The sequence below is a fragment of the Falco naumanni genome, chromosome 9 (genome assembly GCF_017639655.2).
Source record: "Falco naumanni isolate bFalNau1 chromosome 9, bFalNau1.pat, whole genome shotgun sequence".
Lineage (NCBI taxonomy): Eukaryota > Metazoa > Chordata > Aves > Falconiformes > Falconidae > Falco > Falco naumanni.
This window is the reverse complement of record NC_054062.1, coordinates 27,290,962-27,315,112: the sequence shown is the minus strand read 5'-3', so window position 1 is coordinate 27,315,112 and position 24,151 is coordinate 27,290,962. Positions and strand designations below refer to the sequence as shown.

At 38.1% G+C, this 24,151-nt stretch overlaps 2 protein-coding genes across 3 annotated transcripts in view; one reads left to right on the top strand and one right to left on the bottom strand.

The window, feature by feature from the left end:
- CEP55 (centrosomal protein 55) lies at nt 1-14,210 on the bottom strand. The gene is made up of 8 exons (XM_040607110.1): nt 13,777-14,210; nt 11,818-12,102; nt 9,536-9,601; nt 8,626-8,767; nt 6,293-6,606; nt 4,372-4,443; nt 3,461-3,586; nt 1-1,898 (listed from the first exon to the last, which is right to left on the bottom strand). Exons 1-8 carry the CDS (start codon nt 13,957-13,959, stop codon nt 1,695-1,697), a joined length of 1,392 nt encoding a protein of 463 aa, XP_040463044.1. The 5' UTR covers nt 13,960-14,210; the 3' UTR covers nt 1-1,694.
- A 2,155-nt stretch (nt 14,211-16,365) lies between these two features.
- Nucleotides 16,366-24,151, top strand: part of MYOF (myoferlin) — a 72,166-nt gene continuing 64,380 nt past the window's right edge. Inside the window, exons 1-3 of one of the 2 annotated variants that reach the window (XM_040606601.1) lie at nt 16,366-16,591; nt 22,566-22,621; nt 23,496-23,587. In XM_040606601.1, the coding sequence (XP_040462535.1) occupies nt 16,504-16,591; nt 22,566-22,621; nt 23,496-23,587 (236 nt within the window). In that variant the 5' untranslated portion in view covers nt 16,366-16,503. The remainder of the gene's footprint in view (nt 16,592-22,565; nt 22,622-23,495; nt 23,588-24,151) is intronic. The other variant, XM_040606600.1, reaches the window with a different exon arrangement.

Genomic DNA, 24,151 nt, shown 5'->3' with positions numbered 1-24,151 from the left:
TGAATTTAAAAGATATTTAGAAAGACAGACATGAAATTAAGACAATTTCCTTTATGGCAAAACCTTAAGTTTCTGAAGCATAATTTCAGTTTTACTCATTAGTTCATTTAATCTTTGGTCAGAAATCCTGTTGTTACAATCGAGCAAACAGTCAAACACAAAGATTAGCCTGAGACATGGTCAATGAAATTGAAAAGTGAATAGGTAGTAGCTAATACAATAGATTTGGCAAAGATATTTCAGATATAAAGATAATAACTTTTAACATTTTATGTCTCTCAAAAGCTGGATTTAATTGATAATGTCACTTGGTATTATAATAGTTATTGAAAACATCTTCATATATAAGATTTAACAATCAGAGATTAGGGTGAACATTATAGGCTATAAGTGCATGCAGTTTTGCAGCAAAGCATGATGGAAAAAGCTGCTGTTACCTAGCAGTCAGAACCAGTATAACAGAGAAAGATAGACCTTGGGGATTGCACTGTCCCCAGCAAACCATAAACATGGAAAAGCAGGAAATTTATCTTAACTAGTATATCTTCATAAAAGTTTGCTTACTTTAACTTTTGTGGAAGGAACTTCTTGGACTTAACTACAGATGCAAGGTGCAAGATGCCAGCAACAGATCCAGGTTTACAGTAGATGCTAGAGGAAAACACCATGTGATTGCAAATCCATAAGGGAATTTTTTGGCCGGTTTCTGATTTGTTGCAAGAGTTTATTGGTAACTTGTTTTCTGTATTAATACCAAAATAGTGATACTTCAAATCCACTAAAGCAATTAATTAGAAACTGTACTTTTAAACTGGGACATTTGCCAAATGTAACAGATTGAATAACTGACATTTCCAAACTAACTCCTAAAATACAGAAGTGCAAACAAGTTTACTTCAGCATAATTCTATATGCAAACTTCAAAAATTGTCTCTGACAGTCTGAAATATAAAAACTTTTTTCAGTGCCAAGGAAGTTTGTATTTGCTAGAAAGTTTATTTTCCCAATTTATTTTTTTTTTTTTTTTGAGAAGAGCTTAAACCTTGGTCAAGCATTTTTTATGAACCCCAAGTCACCCCTGACTGCTGTTCAGGAAAATAAGCTACTTAAGATGGATATTTTCAACATGAATCTTAGGCAGCAAAGATCTAACATAACCCTTCTGAGTCTTAATGTATCACTAGCTTGATACATTACACATGTATATGATACATGTGTATACACGCTACACATATATATACCATGTATATATAAATATGTAGTGCACGTAGGAGGGCCAAAAACCTTTTGCTGCTATTGCTGTCAGTTAAGGTACAAGCACAGTCATCAGGATTCACCAACCAAGAACTGCATATGCCAAACATTAAAATAAACTATGACACAATGGGTGTGCTTTTACTGTTCTCATTTTTAATAGTGCAAAAAAAAGTCAGTAGTTTACTATTTGAAGATATTCCCAATTCTAAAAATACTTCCATTTGCAACCAAAAATGCAATAACTGTTTTTTGCAAAAATGTCAGCTAAAATAGCTGATGCCAAATAAATTACTATGTCTTTGTGGAACTGAATTCTAAAACTAGTAGTCCTTTATACAACCTTAAGTAAAAAGGTTTGGGGTTTTTTCACATCTTTTGCCTTTGTAGAAAAGCATACTGGCAGCGTGTATAAAGCAGATATTAAGTCCATTTGGAGCTCAAGCTGTGCAAAAGTCAAGATGTACTAGTAACTCTCTGTGCTGGCTTGTTGGGTACTGGACTCCGCATCTGGGACACTCGAGAAAACTTTCATCAAGGAGGCTTGAATGTTTCTGGGAAGGACTTCTGTCATACATGATCAGCTGCTCTTCAAATGCAGCTTGCAAATCTTGTGGTTCCATGTGTCCAGATTCCTGGAGTTTCTGGAAAAGGAGAAGCTTCAGTAAAAGGTTGAGGCATGCATGTGCTGATCAAATGCTGCAGGAAAAAATACTAAGGTTTCACGGCATACAAGCCACGTGTGTGTTACAGCACTAAGGGTAGCATTTTAAAGATGGCTAAAATGCAGTTATGCTACTTGCATTAAGAACAGAGAGCCTGTTGTACAGTTCTAACACCACATTTAAATTATGTTGCAGGTAGCTTCTCTGCAGACTATTTAAGACAGGTTTCCCACAATGTCTGACTGGGAATCCTTCCCCAACCAGCTTTGTGGCCACTCGCACACTACCTTTCTCTGCTGTAATTTTCTCTTCTCCTCCTGATCTCATGCATGAAGTCTCTGCCTGTGAAGGCCATCCCTAACTGTAAAAGGCACCTCATTGCCTGAGGGCTACTTGCCCAGCTTCTTCACACAGAGAAACTCAAAGCTGTAACTTCCCTGCTCTGCCCAAACTTCTGCTCTACTCAAAGCAGACAGATGGTTTTCCAAGGGCCTCCCCTGGTAGCAGCAGCAACTGAGGCCTAGCAAGTGAGGGTCTCCCAGGGGCAAAATGAGTTAAGAACATCAGTATTGCAGGGTTCATTCCACTCCCTTCCACTTTTGAGAAAATGCTTCCAGGTTGCATACAACTAAGAGGGAGAGCAGTCTGGTATGAGTCATAGAAGAATTCTTCTCATCTGCAACTTGTTAGGAGCTTTTTCATTTATCTTCTCTGTAAAAATCACTGTGGCCCCAGACCTGATCTAATGAAGGATGCCAGTGTCTGATTTCCATTTTGAACCTCATTTGAGTCCAGAGCTGCAGTTTTAACGATCCTATTCAGCTATCACCTAATCTTACAAGATACAAGTTCCAGAAGTACCAACAATCAAAATGCATTTCTGTTCAAGACCAGGGCAATCCTGGATGCAAAGCAAAACAGATCAATGGCTTACCTAATGCTTAATCTTTCCCTACAAGTTTCTCCAGTAAGCCTAGGGCTCCAGTCTGGGTGGCTTGCTTTGGGTTTATGTAATAACAGCAAACAGACCACAGTCCTCACAATACAACAAATGTCCTTTTTCACTATAGTAGGGAGCTTGTCTTTTTGGAAATGAAAAACCCAGGTTTAATGACCCACCCATCCTGTATCAGGTAATGGCGGGGAGGAATTAGACTTCTCTATTTATGGATCACATCCTGTTCACTAGCAAGAAGTCTGAGTAAAAGCATACTGAAGCTTTGTCGTTGTGCAACAGAAAACTGGGTAGCACATTGTCATACAAAGTACAGTTATGTTCCCTGCTCAGGAACATCACTGTTCCAGATCTCCTTCTGCAGTACTAGCTCTCTGTACAGACTATGGAGAAAAAACAATGCCTAGCTAGTTGACGTAGGGTTCTGTACCTTGGGACCACATACCTAAAGGATATAAGGACCTACAGTGAATACGTGATGACAAACAGAAGACTCCCTCTGCTTTAAATAAGAACCCAAAGTGAAAAGATGTACATTTATGCAAAATCCCTGACTAAATTCACCTGCAGGTTATTCAGTACATACCAGAGGTTCCAGACGAGTTATTTGCTCCCTGGCCTTGCGCAGTTCTTGAAGGACTTTGTTTAACTGATGCTGCAAGTTCTGGCGATCAAGCTTTTCATTCTCAAAGTCTGTGGTGCATATCTGCACCTGACAACCCCCCAAAGTGAAAGTTAAAGAATTCAAGTCAGAATTATTAAGAACGGGGGGGGGGGGGGGGGGGGGGGGGAGGAATGTTTCCCCTTTATATATTTAAAGTTACATTTACTCTGCAATCATATCCTAAAATTCATACATGCCCAATTATAATCTTCTCCCTTAGAGGTGAAGTTTTAAGTTATTTTGATTAGAGGGTATTTCAAGCTGTCTTGCAACTGTAAACTGAAGATTTTAGAGAAAAATGTAATGTAAGTTCTCATTAAGAATGTCAGTTTCTACTCCAGGATCTTCTAGCAAGGTAATTTGGACAGTAACTATGGGTAACATTGTACATCCAAGCTTACCAAATAAATTGACTTTTTTTTCCCCAATATCATTGATAAGATCTGTAAGAATGTACTTGGAAAAATGAAGAAGATTGAAAAGATGGTAACGGAATTATTTGTATAATTTTACCAAGAGTATATTACAAAACTTCAATGAGCTGATTGGTTTTAGGATGTTTCCCATACCTAATCTGAGACTGTACAGTTGAACAAGGATTGTAGAGAAAAAAACATCAGGTCCAGTCACACCCTCTGATCTGTAAAAGGTTACAGATCTTCCTTCACAGACATGTAAAAATTTTTAGAAGCATCAGGAGATTATTCATAGCTGAATACTCATGACTAATATTACCTTAATATTCTACTAATTCTTAAATTTGAAGTTAGTCTAGAAAAACCTTTGTGCATAATACAGATTAAATACCAGCTTCTTTGCATATAATTGCGTACCTGTTGCTCCAACAAAGCTATTCGAGTGTGTTCCTCTTGCTGCTTGAGCAATGATTTGCGAAGGAGTTGCACCTACAAGGCAGAAAAATATTTGTAACAAACAACTTCCTCATCCAACAGTTAATAAGCTTAACAAATCATGCATCTAAAAAGGGATGGATGTGTCTTTTATATTCCAATGATAACAGAAAATGTATGCCTGTTATGCAACAGCCAACCCCAATTCAATTATCTCTGCTTCCCTGGGGAAAAACCCCGGGGAAGCATTAATATTGCACTGAGCTGGGGGAAGGCAGGATGATATTATAGTTAGGCAAAAAAACCCACACCGAAACACAAAAAACACCCCAACCACAAAACCCAAACAAAATTTCCCTAGGTGATTGTCAGGATGCAGACAAAAATACACACACAAAGCCTATGTTTGCACCAACATACAGTGACACTAAAAAAAAAACAATGCAACTTTTTTAAAGAGAAAAAAATTAAGATTCAGAACTTACTATAGTGTAAATGATTAAGTAAATAAATACATAAAAATATCGTCCATTATCAGCATGTATCAACTTGTTATAGCAAATGCTGTTGTTCAGCTGGGGGCGGAACAACATCAACAGCGTTTAGTCATCGTTAACCAGTGAGAACCAGCCTGTGTTTAGAGAGCTAAAACTGTTATTCTGGTTTTAGCCTACTTTGGTACCTAGTAAATTTTATTCTCATAGTTAAAATTTCAGTTCTGCATTGCTTTGTTATTGACCTCAGACTTCTCCAAGTAGCAAGTTTACCTTACTTGGATGCCCTGAGGACAGTCCTTCAAGGAGGACTTCAGCAGCAGATGTGGTCATGATTTTGCATCCAGAAGAAAAAACATTTTGTTGTTGTTGTTAGTGTCACCATGCTGATAGGAATATTCTAAGACACCACTTTAACTCTCCACGTAGGGGAAGTGGCAAAGTCCTCATGGGTATTCCAGACAAAAGGAAGCAAGCAGTGAATATTTTTAAATACAAATATACAGTGCACACATGTCTTCCCCACCTCTGATCAGCCAGAGTGGTTAAAGTCATTGGGCTCAAAAAAAGAAGGAAGAATTAAGAACTTCATTTACAGACAGAATTATTTCACTGAAGTCATCAGGGTAACCTCTGGGAGATGGGCAAGCCCTGCAAGCAGTGAGAATCTGATGCAAGTTTGACAGAATAGATCTGGCAACAGCACAAACCATGCATATTGAACAGCCTGCCTGTAAGGCCCTTCTGAGACTTTATAGGGAATTACAGAACTCAGTTGTTTCTAACATAGCCATCTTCAAGACAGTGACAACTTGGGGTCCATCCCTTCCCTTAACTTACCCAGCTGTTATTTTCTAGTACTCTGTTGTGCCTTATGGCCTCATATAGAGCACCAAATGCAGGAACTCCTCTGAATGGAAAAATAAACCAAAAAAAATCCCAGCTGCATGTCCACAGTGGTTGGCTGGGGGCACTATCCAGGGACACAGCTGCTTATCCAGCAAGTACGAAACTCAAGCCCACCTGTGTATTGTGGCACATGATAATATAGCCTGTATGGACTTGGATTTTTACCTTTCCTGTTCTCATTTACTATTAACCTTGAGGGTGAACTAGATTAAAATCAGTTTAAGTATTCTCTCACTTCTCCCTCGTGTCCCACACAACCAGGTAAATAAGTGAGCAAGTTTATTCCTTGTTTAAACAAGAACATTTCATAGAAGTTTGTATTTTTATTCAAACCAATATATTAAAGAAAGACTTCAGTTTTAATCACAAGGACATGAATCTAGATATACATAAAGAACAGTTACAAGAGCAAGTGAGGAATGGTCTGTTCTGATCAAGTATAATTTTTCACCTCTCAATTCTTTGTTAATGAACTTAAACCTTCAAATGCATCCACTTACCTGACACAAAAAGTCTTCAGACTTTCTCTTTTCTTCTCTGAGCTGTTCTTTAATAGCTTCATTTTCTTGTTTTAGTTTCTGCAGTTTCTCACCTTTCATTTTATTTTCATTTTCTAGAGTCTTCATTTCAGCAACCTGTTGCGACTGCAAAGTGGCATTTAAACTTATCTCTTGTTGTGTTTCTTCATACTTCTTTTTGAGTTGGTTAAGTTCAGATCTCAGCTGGGTTACAGTGCGTCTTTCAGTCTCAAGATCACTCTTAGCAGTTAGTAACAACTGGTCATAATATTTTTGCTTTTCCTCTTGTAGATGACCTTAATGAATCAGAAATAATTGATAGTGTGTGTGTGGGAAATCACTTCAAAATCATAGCACCAACTCTTTCACAGCATTTTGAGGCGTATTGATAGAAATCAACTTTCTAGGCTATTACAGAGCTCAGACTGGCACCAAACTAATTAAAAGGGCTTTCAGTACTTCTAACACAGTAAAGTCTCCTTCCCAATGCAGTTACTGAAATACTGCAACTTGGCTTGTATATAGTATTCCATGCTACAGCTACTTCCTTCACTGTTACAGCATTACTACATCCTTTGCCCTGACCCACAGGCGCGATCACCCACACAGAGAGTTTATATGGCTTCATGCATTATACTGATGCATGGGAACCAAAGACACTAGATTCTCACTTCCAGCTTTAGACTCATTAGCCAACGTTCTGGCTTTACTCCCTTCCCCAGAGGTACCCTGGGGATCCAATGGGCTCTACTCAGCACAGCTGACCAAAGCCAAACCATCCGTTGTCTTTTGCAAACTTATAATTTTCTTCTGAATGGCAAATACAATGAACAAGGATAGGTTTTTTTGGTGAAAAAAATGCCTGCTTCTTGGCTAGTGACTGTTACTTAAACCGCAGATTGAAAAAAAATTCTGCTTGTTGACCCAAGAAAATTTTAATAAGTAGGGGTGGGGGTGGGGGAAGAGGCAGTCTATAGAAATTCAGGAGTAATATAAAATATGCCTGGAAGCAGAACAAGGAATGCAGAATTTCACAAGTTTTGCTGATTTTTTGCTTTACTTCGATTTTCCTGTTGAAGGCTTCCCCGCATTCTTCAGTGTAATTTGCTAGGGATAGTTTCTTGCTTGACTGTTGTCTCTCCTCTTGACTATGAGCCAGGCCTTACTTTGTTAGCAATGCTCCTGTATAGGGTGGTGAGATCCTCTGAGATAGACCAGGCTTTTCCTTGGAAAAACTTGTCATACCTACTTGCAACTTGTATAGCAGGTTCTTAAACTTGGATTTCTGCTACTGCCTAGCTGCTTGAAGAGAGGAGCTTTTTTTATGCCCTTACTCCTAGTCTCCTGGCTGCTCTGATGACAAAGCTTGGAGTGCAGTTAACTCAGAGTTACTTTTCCTGGTGAGCTACTTCAGTCTGCCTCCCTCTAAAATAGTGTTCACAGATTTCTAAACAGCACCAAAACAAGATCATGATGATATTTTACTGTTTTCCATAACAATTCAAGCAGTAGTACAGAAACCAAGCCACTGCACATGGATTACTAGTGGCAAGTATCTGTGGGCATACTCTTACTTGAGATTATGCTAGTCCTATTTGGTCACTTTACCTTGCAGGTCAGTTGCAGCATATGAAATTAATAATTTGATAACAAGAAAAACAAGGCAACTCCTAGTTCTTCTGTTCAACATGATTTTAATTTTATTCCATGTGCCGGTCAAGCACAACCCAAGTCAGTCTGGGTTGTTCATTTACTGAGGACCTGCATAGCACAGAAGTGAGCTGGAGGTGGCCAGATCCATATTGCAAAGCACTGTTTTGGATAGGTGCCAGAACCTATAACAGGTTTTCATGCCCTGTAACAACTGTTCAGGGTGAGTTAAGAACGTGGCAGTCTTGAGTCATTTTTATAATATTTATTTTGTAAAAAAGTAGGTTTAAAAAACCTGACCCACACCTAGCTAATAAATCCTTAATGCTTCCATTATGTAGGTTGTAAGTGTACTTTGAAGGATGGGAGACATACATGTATTTGCCTCAACACTTTCGACAAACAGAGATTACTAACAGAGTGTCGAGGCTGTTAAAAAAATATCTTTGAAGTAGATAAGAGCATGAAATACTGTTTATCAAGTGACATAGCTAGGCAACAGGAAGCAAAGAAATTTTACTTAACCAAGTTTCACCATTAAGAAACCAAAACTTCAAGAAGAAACTCTTGATTCTGCTTAATTGTGCTATAGTTTGTTTTCAGAAAACTTATACCATAGATAATTATGGTTTGGGTCACTTGTGGGGAAGAAATAAAGTAGTTACCTTCTGAACTGAATTCTTTAGATTCTTGTTTGCTAACTATTTCTGACTTCTGTTCAAGTTCAAAGATTCTTCCAAGCAGTCCCCTGACATACACTTCACGCTGCTGGTCATACAGTAGCCACTGCTGGTTTTTCTCAAGAGCCTTCATGAAAAAGAACATAAGAGCAAGAAAAAAGCTTCTGGTAATTTATCAGACTTTAAAGATAGTCTTATTTCTTACTTATGTTAGAAGTTAAGTATTATACAGTTTAAAGATAAGGCAGTTAATTCTGCTGCAAATTGTAGTAATCTTCTCTATAATAAATAAACCCCATCTCCATTTGGAAAGGTAAGTCAGGCTGTTGAGCATAAGTTAAAATTGCAGCAATATCAAATAACAATTGGCTTACTTCCTGAAATGGGAAAATGACTATAAAAAGGCTTTCATGAATCATGCCCAAATTATGAAAGATTAACCTTTCAACCTAAAATACAAAATAAAATATAAAGATAACAGACCTTGAAAATGGAATAAACTAAAACTGTATCATTGCAACTTAAAGTTTGTAAGAACAAGGACACAGATTTTGTATCTCATTGGATCATAGAATTATTCAGGTTGGAAGGAACCTCAGGAGGTTTCTAATCCAAACACATGCTATCCCAGGCAGTGTCAGCTCTGAGGTCAGTTCCTTAGGGCTCCTGTTTTGTCAGCAGCCAGTTTGTTCTAATGTTCCAAAGTTTTTCAAAGATGATGGAAACGCTGTCCTCTTATTTGTCTTGTCACAAATTAATTTTAGATATTGTATTTTAGAAGGAAACATACACTCTGAGGTCCCATACTACCCAAAACCATATATGGCGATGATTTACATTCTCAGGCACCTTGATACACATTATTTGTACTTGCAGCGTTGTACAGGAAACTTACATCTTTCAGTTGTTTTTCAACTTCATAAAGATTAGTTGGTGATCCACTGCTGTTCTTTACAGCTTCCTGCAGATAAAGAACAACCTGTTAATGTTCTTTAAAATAAATAGCTGAAACAGTAAAACTAGTCTTATAAAACTATTACTGTCACATAAATGTCATAATATTTTAAAAATTGAAACCAGATGCATATACCACATGCCTTTTGTGTTTAAAGATTTTAATTTTTTTTTAAGTATCCAAGTTACACAGAAAAGAGATTCCTAGATGTAAAGTCAAGTGTCCTGCAAGATACAAGATGAAGACTTGTATTTAATTTATTCCATAGCTCTGCAACTCATAGTTACATTAAAACATTTAGTAAGAAGACTATATAATGTGTTTTCTACTGAACTGCTATCTTGAAATGCCTGCAGGGTACAAGAGAGCTTCTAAAAACCAATGTTATTATTTAAATACACAGAAAAGTTAAGTGTTAGCTCTTTTTTTGTATCCTCATACCAGTTTGACAATAAGCTAGACCTATAGGAGTTGCTGGGGAAAGCTAGGAACCTTGACTACTTCACTGGGATAACGGGATAAGATTATAAATATCTGGGAAACCACTCAACCCTGTCTGGAACCTTAAGGACACACTGACTGATCTTATGAGACCTGATTCACAGTGGAGTGCTTGAAGTACACGTCAGAGTTCTTTAGACCCATCTAAAACTAGAGAGCAGTCAAACTGTTACACTTCTTTCATGATCTGGCATGTTTATTCATTGCATGACAGAAAGCTTTTTTGAAATAGTGTAGATATAAGTTAGAGGGAACTTTAAGGAAATAAAACTGTAGATTACTACCCAAATGCAAGCTAAATTTTTCCAAAGATTTCCTGTGATTTTTAGAACAAGGTAAGTAACTGAAAAAATACAGACGAACTTTGAATGCAATTACTAAACTTTAGCACTTCCTAATTAAAATAGGAATCCGAGCAATTGTGGTGTCTCTAAATCCTATTTTATGAACATTAGAATTCTGACTCAATGAAAACTCTCTTAAAATTGTGTCATATAACTGTTGTTTCCATTTCAGAGTATACCTGCTGCTTATATGCCACCTAGCAGTTTCAAGCAACATTGCTTATTTGTTTTCAAGTTTCCCAAAACATCCAGTCAAAACATCAATCACATTTTGTTGTCCTCTGTTGATAAATCAGTAAGAAAAAACGTAAAAGAAAATTCTGGTTTTAAACTAAAAGATATTTTGGCAGTTCACTGACAAAAATACATGGAAATCTGACATATATTTTAAATTCTCTAACAAAGTGCAATGTTTCTTTGAAATTGAAAATAAACACATTACATTTAAAGTGGTATTTCCCAAGGTAACTCATTATTAGAAGTGATACATGTGTATTATCATTGAAAAATTATTAGACTAAGATATTTTGCTATTTATTTGGCTAAAGCTGAATTTCCAGAAATTACTCAATTTCCATGTAGAGCATGGGGAACCAGCACCATCTTCAGGTCAAAAGCTGGGAAAGACAGGCACCAACCTCCCCATGCCCCTTTACCAAGATACTACTGTATTTTTCATGGAGCATTAGAACAGGCAGGTGGAAAAACAACTGTAGGAAATTAAATACACTTGTAAAAGCTGTCAAGTACCTGGCACCATACCTATTAACCACTTTAAGTGAGAGAAGCAACTCATTATTCCTGTCCTATCTTCTGGCACATTTAAGTACCATGTGTGAGGCCATGTAAAGTACAGGCAACTAGTTTTAACAACCAAGGAGCAAATAAGGATTTCTAAGAGCAGGGACAAGAAAGGTATTCTCATTACTGAAGCTGAATTAGGCAAGGAGCTTAGTTTATCGTTATTAATGCCCCATGTCTCTATTACAGGTGCCTTCTCAGTCCATTTAATCACTGAGCATACAAATCTAGAAGGGCACAATAGCTGCTTAAGCAGTCGTGGATCATTACCTGTAGCACCACTAGTCATACCACCTGTGTGTGAGCTTGCAAAAGGGACCTTGCTGTACAGCATTAGAGAATTCCCTCCCCAGCTGCACTGCCTGAAGCTGTGCTCCCTGACTGTTCTTCATTTAGCATTCAATCTAGACACCATCTCGCTTCATACATGAATATTTCAGCTGCAATGCAACTTGAAAGATTAAAAATTTGTTCTATTTTACAACAGATGCTGGTGCTTAATAGGCACAGATTCCAAGTGTAACTTGTAAGCAGGTTAGACTTGGAATTTGCAATTAGTGTTTCTTCAGTACTTACCTGGAATGCCTGAGAAGTACCAACTCTGTTTTCAAGCTCAGAACATTTTGCAGTAACAGTGGATAAATGACGTTTTAACTGGTTCGTTTCTTCATCTAGACAACGAAGTAACCTTTCTTTCCTTTCTGCTTCCTTTGTTTTTTCCAAAAGCTGACTATGTAATAAGAAGACATCACTATTCTTGGTTTTGGACCTAAGCTTTTCTTTCAGGTTTTGGATTTCTTTGTCTTTCTCTTCAAGAAGATATTTCTGGTTTTCTTTTTCTATTTCAAGGGAAAGTATTTTCTAAATGAAACAGAATAAAAAAGTGGTAAAAATGAGTAAGCATCAGCCTATGCAACAAATGCATTAGCAAGTTTACTACAGTTTGAGAAGATACTTTGAAAGATTCTCTCTCAGCTTTTAATTAGCTGAGAATATTACCTTTTACTCAAAACAGACAATACTATAGTGATCATCTGAAATATTTCAAGTAATAGTAAACCCAGTCTGAAGTAGATGAAACAAGGAAAGAATGCAAAGAACCAGATTTCACAGAGTTGTTAGGTACTCAGTTTTGTATATGAATACAGATCAGTACAGTATTATGAACCTTAAAACACAAGCAGTACAAGAACTCTAAAACACTTCTAATGAAGAGGCTGGCAATACATTTCATAGTGTTGATTAGCATATTTAGTAGCTTTTGAGCAGCAGCAGAGCTTTCTTGCAAACTAGATGACAATAAGGTGTTACAAGAGTTACATAATAAAGCACTTGGGAGAAGGATCCCGTTTTCCAAATTATCTGGCCTTTAGTTTCAAAATGTGCTTTAGTAGATAGTTTCAAAAGACACTGTCTTTTCAGCAGGCATCCAGCAGAAGAAATTATTACATAGCATTAGTACTGCATTTGAGATACCTTGGAGCTCTACGTAAACTTGTTATGATAGCATTTCATTTTCCATGAGAAAGATTGATATTGAGATCCTACATGTTGACATCACACCATAAGATGATGACAGAGAAACTGAAAGAAATTGCATTTTAGAGACCCTCATTTAGGGAGTGGTTGAAGAGTGTGTGGTGCTTACTAGAGTTAAAATATTGACACCAAATAACATCTAGCCTATCTAAACATACTTTTTATTTTCCACCTGTAAACTAGGAACCCAATATTAACTAACCAAATCTGAGCAAGCAGCAAACTCCACCAGGCACAGAAAATACACCAAGGAATTTATACACAACAGTATGCTAGCTGTCTAGCCATAGCCAGTGCTTGGGTTAGCACTTCTCAACTGACATGTAGTGCAGACACATGAAAAGCCTTATTGTCAAAAGCAGCAGCCTAGAAATATTAGTATGCCTAGTCTCCGCTAGCTGTATCCTTTGGAAGAGTCCATTTAAAGTTTCCCAGTCCTTCTATGAAGTGTACCAGTATGCAACTTGGTCACACACTAAGTCTTGAACTTCTTTCTCTGCAACCAAGGTTTACCTTGCATGAACATTGCAGCATCTTCGTTTCTTCTCTTTGGTTGTAATTCAAGAAGTGTGGTGATCTGATTGGTTTTATTTATGTATAGCAGAGTAAGAGTTTGAGAACATAGTTCAAGCAAATATTCAACACTTTTTGGCAACTGTTCACAAACAATGTTCTTTGCAGAAAGTGCTCAACATAGCTCTGTGGGACCAACTGTTCGGAACAGCTGGATGGGTGAATACAGGTCTTAACGAACTAATGGGCACCTCTGGCCTCAAGTCCTTGTATTTAATAGCCTTGTCAGACAATTCTAATTTTGTTAGTTCAGTAATCGTTGAACAACACTTGAGTACAAAAACGACAAGCTAAAACAGTAGCGACATCAATGTAAACTAAGTTTTAAAGAGGAAAGCTCAGCATCTTGCTTAGAAAGCCAGGACACGGCAGCCTGACGCTGACGGAGCAGTCAGGCCCCACGGTTGTTAACAGCCACCTCACCTCCAGCTGCCCGGGCCCGTCCGCACCCGTCACCGTGCTCGTCCCTTTCGCCACCTCCTCCACGGTTTTCCTCGGGGCAGCGTTCTCCTCCTTACACTTCTTGACAGCACCCTCAGGTCTGGAGCTACCCGACTTTAAGCCCCACTTGCCAATAACCCTATCTTTAGCGGTCTTGGAGTTCATCTTTAAGCGCCTATAAAAAAAAAAAAAAAAAAAAAAAGTAGCGTTACGGAACGGCGACCCGTTCCACCAGGCAGGACGCGGCTTCTCACACGGCTTTAGTCAGGCGCGGGCAGCGCAGGGCTCGGCGGCTGCCGCTGGCGGTGCTCGGGCCGGGCCGCAAGGAGCAGACGGACCTACGAGCCCCGGGGGTGCCGGCAGAGAGGGGCCCCCACCCGCCGGCGGCAGCAACCGGCCCCAGCCTAGCCCCGCTTCCGGGGGTTTGAATCCCGCGGCTCCGGCATCGTCACTTCCGCCCGGGCAGCCTCTCAGCCGAAGCGGGAGCTACGACGCGGCCGCGGGCTCAGAAAGGCGGGGGAGGGGGGGGTAAAGAACCGGGGGGGCTGGGCGGGCAGGCATGGGCGGGGCTGGAGGGGCGCGAGGTAACGGCACAGGTGGCCGTTAACGGCCGCAAGACGTTGGCGCGTTCTCCGCGAGGCACCTGAGAGGAGGCTCCTCATTGGATGCCGTGGACGGCCGCGTGACCTGGCTGGCCAATGCCATGGGGCCTTTCTTTCCCCTAGCTCGTTCTGCTGCAGCGCACGTGCTGGGCGGCCGGTCGGCGAGGGCGCTGCTCGCGGGGCTGGGGCCGTGCTCGCTTCCCTGTGCCAGAGCATAATCGATTTTATGTCTGAGGGGATTTCCGTTTCGTCGTCAAAGGGTGGTTGTAAGAGGCGGCGAGGTGGCAGGTAAGCCCTCTCTCGGGTTTATTTCTATCAGATGGGTCTCCCCATCCAGCATGAGGCTTGAGTTCCCTCGCTGTTCAGGCAGAAAGCAAAGTGGCTACCAGGTGCCTGGGACAGCAAGCCTGGCCTGTGCCTCTGGCCACGCACCACCTGGGGATCTTGTCTGGGACCTGAGATAGGTGGGGGCAGACAAAATGCCTCCACCAAGTCTATTGTGTCTCTCAATACTGTGTCTTAATGCGTATTCATCCTCGTTCCTTCCTGAAAGTGTTGGCGTTAGATTACTTTTTCTTCCCTAGAAATCCTCTTCCTCAGCTACCCAAAATCTAATAATTTTACGAAGCAGCAAGGACCATCTTGGCTTCAGAAGTAATAAGCTAGGGTAGCTCTTATGTGACCGTATAAAAACTAGGCTGAAATTTGTCTTCATATGACTCATTTTGTTCCATCTTGCTGCTTTCCTTTTCATCTCTGCTTAAAACCATATTTTGCGGTGGTAGTGCGCACCACTTGGGATTTTTTTGTTTCTGGTCCACAGCTGAGGTAAAACTGATGTAAAGCTGAACATGGGGTAGCTTACAGCGAAGAGTTTTACTCTAGTAATGTAATGTAAAGAAACTGCAAGTTTTACCTAGTTCCATTTTAGTGGAGCCTACTGCATGTATTTTTGCTGAGAGAAAGTATTTATTTCCAAACAATACAGAGAGTCATCTCACATTTTTGCAGGTTGTAAGAGACACACAAACAGATACTGGCTTTTCGCTAAGTGCTGTAGTCGGCTGTCTTCCTCAGCTCAAAAGTTTACCACGAGGAAGACATTTGGCTTCATCCTTGCACGACCACCAAGGGGACCCTAACGACTGAAAGATGCGAGTGCAGTGGGGGTGGAGTTATTAAAATAATTTCAGGGAATAGTTTAAATAATTACGAGGAAATAATTAGTATGTATGTGTCTGACACAACCTTGATGGTATGAGTAGCTCTTATTTGAACTCGTTTAGCACGCGCCTCTGACTAGTCTCATGTGCCCAGCACTGCGGTTTTTGCTCTTTGACTTTGCCTCACAATAAAGATTTCTGAACTTGCTTTTCATGAGTCAGGTATTTATAACAGAGGTGTTTCCTTAATTCTTTTTTCATTTTTACTTATGCATCTATATTTTAATAATTCCTCAAGGGATTTACTAAATTCAATATGTTAAATGCAAAATTTATTTCGCATTAAACGTAGTTGTTCTAGAGTGCAACTGAAGGGGGAGCACTTAAACTAGTTTTGATAGACCGTAGGTATTTTGTGATTGTAGACTGACACGGAGGCAAGTTAAAAACATTTATGAACAAAGAAGCTTTAAAAATTAAGAGGAAGAAAATATAAGCTGTTGTGAAATTTAGTACTTTGGTATACTAAGAGGCAGATGTATCTTGAGTACTGGAGTTGGGAGTAATGTTCATGTTGCTTATGCTTATTTTTGCCTTGTTACTGACGAGAGGCTGACCACGTAGTATAAGAGTAAAAGCAACAACAAAAAAATGTGCATTCGTTTTTACACTGTGCCCTTTCTGTTACCGGATTTTACTAGCGAGAGCTCTTTTCTGCATCGACGCAGAACTTGGTGTCAATTTACAGGTCCTTTTTTTTTTTTTTTATAGCTTGCAGTAGCTAGTCCGTCATAGATCCACCCATAGACCTTCTTTACTGTTACCCAGCTATTCCCTGCCTCTTCTTCCTGCTAGCATTTCAGTCCAGAAGTTTAGGAGTTTGAAGCTTAAGACTTCCTTACATTTCCTTGGTAACAATCGACATTTAGTCAAGACTGGGAATAATGCTTCGGGTGATTGTGGAATCTGCGACCAATATCCCTAAAACCAAGTTTGGGAAACCAGATCCTATTGTTTCTGTTATTTTTAAAGGTAAGCAAAACTGTCATACTCAGGAAGGAGGTTTTCTGAAGGCAGTGCCCTATGTAAGTATTTGGAAATCTATGAAAACATGTTTTCCTGGAGTTACATCTGATGTAACTTTAGGGAAGACTTTTTAATTAGACAGGAGTTAACTCAGTGAAGTTTTAACTGGGTGAATGAAGTGCTTTGGTGTTTTATGGCCACCAGTGCTTCTGTTTCAGGATCCACGTTTTATAAGCTTTTGCAAAGGCTTAGCCCTTTGCTTTAAAAACCCTAATCTAACTGCATGATTTCACTTTTCATTCTGCTATTGAAGATTACGTTGTTGTTTTCCCTCTGAAACAATCATTCCTCTGCCTTGATTACTTTGCACAGCCACTGCTCACTGTACCAGTTTTTATTGTGACTGGTTTATTGTTGTTATTACCAGTGTGTTGAAAAACAGTAGTACCACTACTAAAGGTGTTTGGGTTTGTTTTGGTGGTATTTTTTACAAACTGAATTGCACTTTATAGTTTTGCCTGTTTAGATTATTTGGGTTAAAATAAAAGATTTAGGAAGGAAACCACATTTTACACTTTAATTGCTTGTTAGATACATATGGGAGAAGGAGAAAACTGTGTGATAAAATGAACATTTATATGTAAAGCTAATTATATTTTTCAGTATATTTTACCCGTTGACATAATTTCCTCACTGGCCTAGACTAAAGGAACTTGATTTCAAGTATTAGCATAACTTTAAGGTGCATAAACCTCCAAGCAATTTTGGATTGTGTAATAGCATTAAACCAGGTTGTGACAAATGGTCATCTTAATTCCTGGTGATCTGGTTTTCTAATTGCACTGAAATGGAAATGGTATTTCCTAAAGTATGAAAAATCATTGCAGGGGTTTGTCACCTTTAGAAACCAAATCTGAAATCATGACATATTGCTGGAGGCTGGAAAAGGACAAGGCAGTACAGGTCCAGCATCTTAACTTCCAAAATAAAAACGTTTTTGTATACTTTATTTCAGCATCAGAAAGTTGTGGTATCATTCCATTTTCTTTCTTTTCCTTCTCTTTTTCAAGTTTACGTTTTTTACCCTCCTGTGTGTTAGAGCAAGTGGCTGAGCCTGTCTCAGTAGCTTTTGGAAATCCCAAATTCTTAAAAAAATATTTTATTTGCCCTGCAAAAAGTGATGTTACTGGTGTACTGTAATTTCTCTGGTTTGTTCAATTTGTTTCTCCTGCTGCTTTAAGTGTTCATGCTCTGTTTTCAGTTTCTTGCCTTTCTCTTTGCTTTCCTGTCACAGTTTTGCCTTTCTGTGTTACCTCTGCTCCAGCAGTTTCATACTCCAGAGTTGGTTTATTATGCCTTTGCTTCTTTATGCCTCAAGTGTCTGTTTATTCCTCCATGTAAACTTCTGTTCCTACTCTGTGTCCTAATTCGTTTTTTTTTTTAGTAAATACAAGTTACAGATTTAATTTTTTCCTTCTTCATTGCTGGATTTGTTTCTCAGGCCTTCAATTATCCAAACACAGGAACTGGGTAACAAGCATTGAAGGAATAAGTTTATGTTTATCCTTTATGTTCTATAACTGGGATTTTTTATGTCCACAAACATGCCTAACCATTGTCTTAAATACAGCTTCCTAATTGTGACAGTTTTTTATTAATTATTGAATTTCTCATTATAGCTGCCACTTCTTTTTATGTAGTTTTACTACCTATCAATAGTCTGATATTTTGCTTTCTGTCCAGAGTGATTCAGGGGGGTCAGAAAATACCAGGCTTTTGCCAGCTATTGAACTGCTCTGATTTAATTTGAAAGTGGAGTACCTGGTTGCCAGGTGCAAGGTCATAGGGATCATATTTGAAATATGTTGAAGTTCTGGCTGTTTATGCTTATAGATGGTTTTTTTTTATATACAGCCTGTTCCCCCTTACCCTCTTAGTGTGTACACATGGGAAACCAGTCTTATTTTTTGGAAGGTGTATGTCAAAGGGCAGCAGTCTTTCATAGTAGTACATACCCACTGAGTCTCCTGGGGGACATAAAAAACACAACTTGGAGTTTATTTTCCAGACTGGGAAAAGACTCAGACATTTGCAGGACTTTGGCCATAGCCCTGCAGTATGTTCCCATGTTCTTGCTTGACTGAAGTATTCTTGCAGAAGTCTTGGAGAACAGCACTCATTTGACAGAAAATTGCAGTGGAAATTGACATTTCATTGAACAGTGTTTTGTTCATTACATAGCCTTTTCTGATGTCAGGTTCAGTATTTTAAGACTTCAATGAAAACACATATTATCTCTCAGAACTTTACAGCTATGCTGTGAAGAAAAAGGCCATGATCCTACAACTAATAGTAAGTGACTTTGCGAACACTTTATATGTTAACACACATATGTTAGTATAGTTTCATCTATGTATATGATGGACTTGTATCAGATTTGTCTATGCTAGTTATATACTATACAGTTGGTATGATTAATACAGTGACATATTAGGTACATATTAAGAGGAAATAAGCAGCTCTTTCTGTTGTGATATCTTATTTACAGTATAGGGGTTTTGTGCAGGCATTTGACATTTTTTTTAATTACACATTTATTTCATTCTAGGGGGATGGAGCTTTTATTTACTTTAGAACAACTCACTGTTCAAAGAGAACTACACCCTGAAAGTAAACGAGTGTGCTCTCTGGAACTGGGTGCTGTTACTGCAGAATTCTGAGTTCATTGTCACTCTACATGAGACAACTTATTAGTTAAATTAAATTAACAGGAAAAACTGTTGACATTTGCTGAAGTGGCACTAAGTGGTAATGGTTAAACCAGTACAATTCTTTTGGTTTGTCAGATACGCCAAACTGAAGAAAAACGTGTCAGGTTCTTGACTTCGGGTGTAAAAATTGACACAATTGCTTATATGTACAGTCAATTCTAGGACATTTAGTGCTTTGGTCATTCATTTTGCCTGCCTCATTCAGCTTTATGCCTGAAAAAGTGATGTGAAATGACATTCTGTTTGATTGGGCCCACTTGAATGCAATTTCTTTTTCCATTTGTGCTTAATTTAAGAGCTTTTCAGCAGGCTTGCTGTAGTTCATAGCTATGTTTATATTTTCAGTGTGTGAAAGCAAAGAGTATTAGAGTGTAATTTTTCACTAAAGTTACACTTTCTGTTTTGCAGAGAATTAAATTACCCTAACTTTAATTTCCTGACTTTTGGAGGTCTGTCCATTTGATCCTGTAGTTGCTGCCACCGTGCAATCTTACGTCTTCATTCACAAAAGTTTTACGGGAAACCTAGTGAACTGAAATGCGATTCTCTTTTGAATCTTAAGACTGTTCTAAAACATAATGCTTGTTTCAGCTGTTCCCCAATAATTCCTACTGAAATTGATAAAAAAGGTAGTTATAATAGAAGAAAAAATTTAAGATGTAAGCATTGGTTGTTTTGTGGTACTGCAGTTAACTTTCTAGTGATGAAACAGTTGTTTAAACAGTTCGTCTTGAATGAATTTTTTTGAACAGTGTCATCTCAGTGATTATCACTAAGTTCTGATTACATTAATTTCCAATTGAGAACATTAAACAATATGTGGTAGTATAATGCCTTTATCAAGATAAAGCAAATAATGATTTCTTCTACAGTACCAAGGTTATTGTAGTTAGTTTTTAAAGAAACAAGTATATGAAGTGTCCTACCTGTATCCATTATAATTTCTTGCTCTTACTGCTTGGTAGGGCCAAACTAAAAATGATGACTGGCCCTATCTTACGGTTTACCCTGATGTGGTTTACTGTCTTGGCTACTGTAGCTGGATTCATTACCAGTAGGGGAAGGCAGCCTAAGGACCTGGAACTTACCTGAGCTCCTGGAATAACTGGACAGTCCATCTAACTCTCCTTGGCAAATATGTTTTTTTTGGTGGGGAGAAGAAAGCTCTTTTTCAACAATTTAAAAACCAACCAAACAAGACCCCAGTATGTTAAAAGAATGATAAAAAATTTAATAAAAAGAAAGTGAAGTGAAGAAAATACATGCAAAATACATGCTTAAGGAATGTGAGTGCTACACTCAAACTGACTAAAATTACAACTAAAATCCAGTATGCCCAGTGTTTTCCGTCCAGCTTTCACAGAAATACATCACGCGAAAAGGTTTTTTTTCTTAGCATAATCTAGAATATTCATATTGTTAGTGGAATTGTAAATCTTACTCTTGTTTTTATGAAAATGGGTAGTCCAGAGCAGAAAATTTTACTCCTTGTCAAGAATTGCCTTGACTGTTGTTCAAGTCAGGGCTTTCCTTACCTTACAGAGTTACATTTGAGGTTAGGCAGGGATCATAGGACTTCTGTCCATTAGGTCTGTCAGGATCAGGTCTGTGATTCATTATCTCCTTTACAAACAGCTGCAACTGTTCCTTTTTTCACCAGCACTGAGAGCATCTTTTCCCAGACTCCCAGCTGCTATTTGCAGGGGGACTTGGAGTATCAGTGCCAGATCCCAGATATTCTGGGATATTCAGTTTTGAAAATGCTTTGTCTCCTATTAGATAACATGAAGTTGAATTTCTCTTGCTAGCATGTTAATTAGTTCTTTGTTCTGCAAAATGTGAGTCCACAGCATGGTATGTTATGAAAGTTCTTTCCTTTGTGGTGTGATGTGAGTCAATATCCTGTATAAATGGTAGGCAATTCCTGTTACATAAATGTGAGTCAGTTCTCGCAATTTGCAGTATGGGCTGACTTTTTGTCTTTCAGTACATCCCACTTTATTCCAATGCAATGAGCCACTGCAGCCTACTGCTTGAATAGTGGGTATATGAACTTCCCCATTTGGCATATCTTTACTCTAGCTTCCCAGGCCTTTGCAACATTTTCCTCGCAAACTAGCTATAACTTGTGAATAATAAAACCACTATTACCTTTACTGTAGTCCTTAAATACAAGGAGTGTGCCTGAAGCAGACTTGTGGCTGACCGTTTTATGGATCAGCAGTTAGTTTATTGACTGCACTTAAATATACTCATTTTAATCACTAATATATGCAACTTATGTTTAGAGAGCTGAGTGTTCTTTTGCACTTCTGAATGTTGTGGCAAGACTTGTTCTCCATTGAGCTGTATATGTGTAGCACAAGTAAAAAGTAAAAATAAAGCCATGGCATGTTACTTGCATTGAACCTGTTGTAAGAACAGAATTTTGTTTTCATTTTTAATAGGTGAGGGAGGCCTGCAAAGGACCTTTGCAGCACTTGAGTTGTATTATTCCTCTGGGGAGAAGGAATCTGAATAGAAATGCCACACTGTATATAATTTATACCACCCCCCCAACTCCCATGACTTTTAAGTTGACCAGTGCAAATTTTGCCAAGAAGTATGAAAAGTTTGTGATTTTTAGGCTACAGTAAATGTCAGTGAAGTGATCTGCATAACCTCTGGAAAACGTTTTTTCAGGATGGACTGTATTTCCTCTTACATGCAGGTATATTTCTGCTAATATTTGCTTATTTAAAGCAGAAAGTGTTGACACTGTAAGCATATCTTTTTAAGGTATTTTTATTTTCCAAGCGATTTTATTTCAGAGCTAAACACAAGTATTTTGTAGCTCCAATGTTTTCTTTACTGCTGAAGTTCATCACTTTGAGGTCACTGTTTGGTTTGATGTCTCCAAGCCTTTTAGTCTGTTTTCTTTCATCATTACTGAGGTTGCAGTCAAGGGTCATAAAAGGTTGAGAAATCTAAACATTTTGCTTTTTGGGAATATATCTAGCTATGCTTAAACAAAACAGAAGAAAAAGCCTCATCTAGTAAAATTACCCAGAGGACTTTTTGCTTGTAAAATGTGTAGCTGCTGGAAGAGGGGAAATGAGTTGAAATGTTTGGTTTAAAGCTCAAACTTTTCTTTTGAAAAGTGAAAGGAAAAATTGTGATATTTGTGTCATGCTTTAGTAAAAACAGATCATCACACTTTGTATTTACAGATGAAAAGAAGAAAACGAAGAAAATTGACAGTGAACTTAATCCTGTTTGGAATGAGGTAATTTTTTTTATTCAATTCTTGGTCTTTTTTAAGACAAAATGCTTGTAAAGTTAAGTCCGTTTCTGCAGCTGTGAATATCAGTTAGGAATAGAACTAGTGATAGGTGTTAGTAAACTTGGATGAATGGATTCATCCTGTGCTGTGTATTACAATTCATTAAGTAATGTTTTTATGTGAAAGTAGATGGATATCTGGTGAGTTTGTGCCCTAGTTTTGTTCCCACTTACTTTGGAGATAATGATATTCAGCCATTGCTTTGTCACATGTATTGGAACATACCTGGATCCTTTATTATATACTAGGAAAAAACCCTGCAGAATTAGAATGAATCATGTATTGAAGTTCCTTATGGTTTATTTATAGGACTGGTCCTATTTTGCACTTTCAGTAATGTTTTTCTTGGGGAAAGTGTTTTCTTAGTACTGTTTTCTCACAACCAGAAATGAAAGGTAAAGGTTATTCTTATATTTTGTGCTTGGGAGTACAAAGAAAGGGAACCTACAAATATTTGTCTAAATTCAACAGCAACTGACTTCAACCAGTATTGCAGGTGAATAGTATCAGATCTTATGAATGATAAGAAAATACTTATGTTAGTGTGAGGAAGTGGAACTGCAAAAGAGGTTATGGCCCACTATTAAACAATTTAGTTCTTTTTCTGTTGTTATTATTAGTAGTAACTACCGAATCAAGAATGTGCTATGAGCATTTTTAATTTTACTTTTGCAAATTTAAGCTTGTCTGGGCTGTGTCTCACTAAATGCAAAATCTATTTCTGAATGATTTTGTTGTATTTGCTACTCAGCTGTTAATTAATTTACACTTAACTTGTAATTATAATTTGGTTTTGCTACTTTTTTTTTTTGTTCAGATCCTTGAATTTGACTTGAAAGGAATTGCTCTGGATAATTCATCTTCCCTGACAATTATTGTGAAGGATTTTGAAACAATTGGACAAAACAAGTAAGTTCTTTTTGATATTTTTTTTTCCTGCAGTATTAAATACAACGTCTAATAGAGAAGTCCAGGGAAAAAATGGAACTGATAATTGCTGGACAGAAATGATGGATGCAATTAGTTGTTTCTGATGTAATACCTACTTGTAGTCTGTAAGCCAGTGCACTTTCCATCCCTCGCCAGTTGGATTGTTACTCTGAAGCAGTGTCAACTTTCTTTTTACACTTAATTTTAGACATGCTGAAACAAAATTAAAGCAACATTTTACGCATTTAAGGCAGAATTTGGGTAAAATTTAGATCCCTTCACCTATGACTGTCATTTGAAAATACTGCCATATTTCAGTTGGTGCTTACTTGTAATAAAGGTCCTTGTGTAACTAGATTTATGCCACTACAGACACCTGGTGCAGGTTGTCATCTTGCAGAATGGTGTGGGGCAGTTCCCTAGACTGTATATAATAAGTGTCCAGACAGTAGTTCTGAAGAACTCTTAATTGGTGTTCTCAGAGCACAGCTACCAGAAACCACCAAAAATTACAAAATGCAGTTAAAGCTCTTAACTATCTTT